The following is a 6,194-nucleotide window of genomic DNA, read 5'->3' as shown; positions in this document are numbered from 1 at the left end:
TGCGTTGTACAGTCAACAGCATGTGAACATAATTGCCGCACCACGCCGCCATAGAGAATCATGCCGGGGATGCAGGGTAACTTGATGTGCTGTTGACTGTACGAGCGCACGCGCTGTTGTCTCCTAGTCTCATTACAAATCTTACGTGCGAAAGAGATGAAACAAATCCGTCGCGGGTCGACTCATTTCTAAAATGTTGGCACTATTTGAATTTAATAAGACAAGATTAAATTAAAATTCATAATTTACGATAACAAACTATTGTTTAATTTTAAAACTACAAATTTCTTAAATGTACTATATACAAAAATGTTACAATAAATATCGGAATAAGTAGTGCAGTATTATGGCATTTTTTTATATCGAATAACTATAAATTTTAGGTAAGTAAAGTTCATTCAATTAAATTCTGAGTTTTTATTTCTATACTATGGGCCATGATGACAGATCAGTATGTATAGATCAATATCCTCTGAAATGCACTACTTTTTTAACCTTGTAACTGCAGAGCAGATTTAATTCTTTGGACCTTTTGTATACTTTAGAAGACTCTCGCCTGGCACTGGATCATAGTTGACAACAGATTGCTGAAAATAAATATTTACAAGGTATTTTTCACAAAAATTTAGGAACAAGCTGCGCCTTGGGGCTTCACTCCCTTGGGAATTACAGGATAAAAAGTACCCTATGTGTTATTCCAGATTATATTTTAGCTGTGTACAAAATTTCATAAAAATCCATCCATCAAAGATATTGCATGAAAAGAGAAACAAACATACACACATACATCCTCACAAACTTTCACATTAATAATATTAGTAGGATTAAAACTAACACACATAAGAGGTACACAGGTGAAAAATAACAAATCTATGACTATGCAAGAGAGACAGCAAATTTTCTTGGTTATGTTGTAAAGTGAAGTGCACATTTAAGTGAACCACCATTGAAAACAATTTTGACTGTTGAAAACACACACTTTGGGTAACAAGCTCACATTTATGCAGGCTACACAACTATATTGTTAGCAATATGTTAGGAAAAAAATAATGAAGGATTTGGCATCGGATATAATGATTCAAAAGGAGTTGAGGGAGACCTTTGCCCAGTGGTGGGACAGAATAGGTGAAAAAAGCACAAATAGTAAGTATTAGTAATGTTATGGTGAATTGTACAAATACAGCATATTTTAAATGTTAGCAAAGAAAAAACATGCTTCACATGCACCATTACCAATATTTTTGCCTTACTTACAGTCTCTGCAGTTATTGAGGAGGATCATTGGTGCTCCGAAATAACTATCAAAAATATAAAAAATTGAGGTAATCCAATCTTATAAATTAATGATATAATATGTAAAGATCATACATTTAAGAGGAAACATGCAGACGTTACATAGAAACTCCATAGAATTCTACAAGTATTGTAGCATTTATTTACCTACCTTTATAAAAGGAAGCTTGTTCCTTTCCTCTGCCGACACCAACCGCTCGTCTTCTTGCAATTTATACCAAGTGTAGTGGCCACCGATGATTACTGGCACCATTACTAATGCTAATAGATTATTCTTAATAAATGATCGGGCTCCCATTTTGTTTTGCTTGCTATCTAAATTAAGGTGCCCTGTGCACAACACTTTTAAAATTTCCTTTTCTTTCTATATTTTTTGAAACGTAATTTGGAAATCGCACAGCAGTCAGCTGTAATTCCTTGTTTTTGTCTATGTGTCAATGTCAGCGTTAAGTTACTATTTTTGACAGTGACAAACAGTTCTTAAACTATAGATTTCGGTTATAGAATATATAGAAGAAGAATCGAGTTGAATCAAATAGAACAATTTTGACTTACATATTTATTTGGAATGAGAGTCTAACCAACTACAAATATGATATTGGCGTTACGTTGTCAGCCAATTGATTGCCTTGTTACAGTTAAAATTGCAATTTCACTCAGCTCAGCAGTATCTTACCTAAAACATATGACTATTCGTATAACGAAAAGATTCAATAAATCGAATAATTAGATAGGTAGCGAAGCGAACGCGTTCCTTTGCTTGCTTATTTTCGGATCGGATTCAGAAAAAAATATCAGAAACATGATGGCAGTTCAGTGAAAAGGGTGTTATTTTCGGCTAGTCATTAGAATTTCGAGGCTTATTTCGCTGGAGTGTTTGATACAAATTGTATGTACTAAATTTAATTCATTTGTTAAAAAAATTAAGTGTAATATACCATACTAACAATATACGGTTGCAGGTAAACACCATTTCAATAAGCTTCACCCGAATTGAGGATGACGTCTGAAGAAACACAAATCTCTGAGGAGCTGAAAGGATGTTATGAGAATCTTATTGTAATCGACGTTGGTGCTAACCTGACGAACAAGAAATATGGCCGTGATCTCGATTCTGTTATACAAAGGGCAAAAGATGCAGGTATGTCTAAATGCTATGCTGAAAACACAACCCTTCTTGAAGTCGAGTAAACAGTGGCCTAAATTGCGTGTCATAACGCAATGAACAAGTAATATATGCGGCAGTGTTATAGCGCCGATGTTCAATATTTCAGCTTTTTAATTGATTGAGAATAATGTGTTAATGAACAGTGTTATTTTTTTCATATTCAAAATATACAACACACATTTTCTTTAAAAGATTTAATAACTGGAATGAATATTAACCTACCAAAATATAAATAATACATGTCAGATGTAGATGAAATACTATTAGGACATGGATCTACACAAATTCATTATAGATTTGCTCCTTTTATTATGGTATAGGGATTCAGGGTAACTTAACATATGGTCTATTGAGTATTTACTAGCTATTACCCGTAGCTATGACCTCAATAGCCTATGTTTGACCTCAGGCCATTAAATTCCAAATTTTGCCAAATCAGTCCAGGAGATTAGCATGAAAGTTTGACAGACAAATTTTCTCAATTATAGGGGGTTAGATTCTACTATAATATACCTCTAATCAAAACATGCTTTTTCAGGTGTCCAAAAGATAATGGTCACAGGCACATCAGTTCGGAACAGTAAGGAAGCCCTCAGACTGACCCGCCTCTACCCTGGAACCATTTACTCCACAGCTGGTAATTTATTTCAATTATAATAAGCTATAAAGAAAATAATAGCTATACCCACTATCATTACATATACCTATACGTATAACAAAGTCGCTTCCTGCTGTTTGTCTGTTCCTATGTATGCTTATTGCCCAACTAATTACTAAATCAATCTGTTGGCAAAAAATGAAATTAACATTTTGAAAAAAAAAAGTGCTTGACATATTTGATAAACCATTGCGTTTTTTTGAAATATGGGCTAACTTTTTATTGAGTAATCTTTTTATTATCTACTCCTTACATTTTATTCAACCTGGCTAAAGGCATCTGAATGAGTAAAACTTTTTTTTTCAGACGTACATTTTCTTAGTTACTAAAAATTTTGATTAAAATTGAAATAATTTTACCTACAATATATGTGAAGTATACATTTCTTACATAATGAGGACACAGTAATTCATTACTTAATATTCTGTTAACACATGTTCAAATATTATTGTTTTCTATTTTGTGCTAATTGAGTTCTGAATTCATACTTTCACTGAGCTGCATGCTCTGATTAATCTAAATGAAATCTCTATTTTGTATGAAAATTACATACAATCTTTATCTCAATACAGTACTTATACAAATTCATTTACGACATAAAAAAAATCCATCGGATTGTGGTATCTGATCTCAGCTAATCTTTGTCTATGTTCAAAATTTGTTTTTTGTAGTCTTGAGTGTAATGATTTATTCAGCCTATTTATAAGGCAGCAAATATTAATTATGACACTCACATAATAGTATTTAAATATTAATCAATATTCACACTAGAATAGTCATTTGTTCCTTCGAATAATGTTATAACGTGAATCAGATGTTAATGACATATGTCCACCTGTAATTGATGACAGTTTGTGATGAGGTCAGAAATTGCTCGTTTCTGCCAAAGGAATTATTTAGTAGCCAATTAAAATAGCACGATTAAAACGCGAAAATGTAACTAAAGGTATATTTAAAAAATCGTAGGTGTGCACCCTCACGACGCCAAGTCGATGGTGGAGGAGGACATGTGGTCAGAGCTGCGGCAGACGGCCGCCGCGCCCGAGTGCGTGGCGGTCGGCGAGTGCGGGCTCAACTACAGCAAGGACTTCTCCGAGCCGCGTGTGCAGAGGGAGATATTTAAACGGCAGGTGAGATCTCTCTCTCTTTCGCACGTTCCCGTTTGCGTTAAAATAACCTTGATTTTTTAAAGATTCGGCTGTGATTTTACAACCGGCCGCCTGATTGGCCCTCCTTGGGAATGACATGTTGCCTATCCACTGCTTAGGCTGTGTGTCCTTTAGTCGTCTAGTACGACATCCACGGGAGGATATGGTGCATGCACCTGCACATCCACGAATAGGACATTCGTGGGCGAAACCACATCGGTGGTTCGCAGAGAGTTTTACTAGGTATATGACTTTGACGACCTCGCGCAGTAAAGTGCTTGCCTCTGAACCGAGAGGTCCCGGGTTCGAATCCCGGTCTGGTCATGATGGAAAATGATCATTTTCTGATTGGCCCGGGTCTTGGATGTTTATTTATATATGTATTTGTTATAGAATATAGTATCGTTGGGATAGTATCCCATAACACAAGTCTCGAACTTACTTTGGGGCTAGCTCAATCTGTGTGGTTTGTCCTAATATATTTATTTATTAAGTTATTTTATTTTCTTTAATTACTCTGTACTGTAGTAATGTTAATTTTATGAATGATTGATTTTGCAAATGATTTACTGATTGTAACGACTACGCAGCCGCAGCGGTCGAAACGCTCTGCGAACCGCCCCTAATGAAAACGGGTATTTTAACGTACCTACTACTTTTAGCCAGTTCAATAACAAATAGAATGGTCGAATGAAAAACATGTAGTGTTGCCAGTCAAGACGCAGCACCCTCATTTATAGACAGGCTAAATTATTAGGTATACTGTTGTCCAATATTCAGGCGACCTTCACGAACGCGCATATAAAGTGAAATGTTGTACATTATTGTTTTCACACGGCAATGTTAGTGACGTAACGAATGCATCGAATGTGCGCCGGCGCGGCGATTCTATATCGCAGTACATTGAACTCGATACAGGGCCAAACTGCCGCTTCTGTATTAGAAAATAAATCGGTCCAGTGCGAGTAGGACTCGCGCACTAAGTGTTCCGTTTATTTATAAAAACGGCAAAAAAAACAAATTTGTTGTATGGGAACTTCACATTTGGTTCATATCATTCCGGACCCAAGGCAATCAGGGGTGATTATAGTTTTGAAGGTTATACATAAATATATAGGGACAAATCATACTGATTGAGTTAGTCCCAAAGTAAGTTTGAGACTTATGCTATGGGATACAAACTTAACGATACTTATATTCAATAACATATATGTATGTATAAGACCTAGGTCAATCTGAAAAAGATAATTTTCCATGTTGACCTGACCGGAAATCGAACCCGGGAACCTCCAGTGTAGCAGTCTGGCATGATGATCATTAGGCCACGGAGGTCCACGAGATAATATCGATATACCATACAGAAGCAAACATATGCTTAAAAGCAGATATATTTTTCCATTAAAAGGGTATGAAAGTGCGTAAACAACGTTTAAAATTAAAATGTTAATAATATCTATCCACTAATTAAAAATATTGAAGTGAGTTTTCTGCTCTGATACCTCAGCACATTGTGATGTATCTGTTCAAACGAAAGGCATCTAAATGTGTGTTCATTTCATTCCAAGTTTCGAGGAAACTGTTAATTTATACTAATTATTGCGGCACGTGGTGGAAGCGGGTGGGTTTTAATATTTTGAATATGACGGAGAGTTAACTGTTGAATCAGCCAGTTCATAAAATATATTCCAAGAAAGACAAACAAAAGATGGAAGATAATTTTCTGCTATTCCAAATACCCTGGGCCCTGCAATTACCTCTTGAGTTTTCTGCAGGGGTTTGTGTAATGAAAAACTATATAAAATTTGGCCTCCTATAACTAGACTGTAATTTTTAACATTTATACACAATAACTCAATTTCATTACAGATGTAAAATACAGTCTTTATAAACAACTTATTTATCAGCAAACGGTACTAGACAAACAAAG

The 6,194-nt window shown here is 35.2% G+C and overlaps 1 protein-coding gene across 1 annotated transcript in view; it reads left to right on the top strand.

Annotated features, from left to right (window-relative positions):
• The first annotated feature begins 2,028 nt into the window (after positions 1 to 2,028).
• Positions 2,029 to 6,194, top strand: part of LOC128676912 (uncharacterized protein) — an 11,849-nt gene continuing 7,683 nt past the window's right edge. Inside the window, exons 1-4 of the mRNA XM_053757363.1 lie at positions 2,029 to 2,182; positions 2,256 to 2,434; positions 3,000 to 3,098; positions 4,086 to 4,249. Of these exons, the coding sequence (XP_053613338.1) occupies positions 2,293 to 2,434; positions 3,000 to 3,098; positions 4,086 to 4,249 (405 nt within the window). The 5' untranslated portion in view covers positions 2,029 to 2,182; positions 2,256 to 2,292. The remainder of the gene's footprint in view (positions 2,183 to 2,255; positions 2,435 to 2,999; positions 3,099 to 4,085; positions 4,250 to 6,194) is intronic.

This window comes from Plodia interpunctella, chromosome 17, assembly GCF_027563975.2.
Source record: "Plodia interpunctella isolate USDA-ARS_2022_Savannah chromosome 17, ilPloInte3.2, whole genome shotgun sequence".
Lineage (NCBI taxonomy): Eukaryota > Metazoa > Arthropoda > Insecta > Lepidoptera > Pyralidae > Plodia > Plodia interpunctella.
Note: the sequence above shows the minus strand (reverse complement) of the source record. Positions and strands in the feature narration are given on the sequence as shown.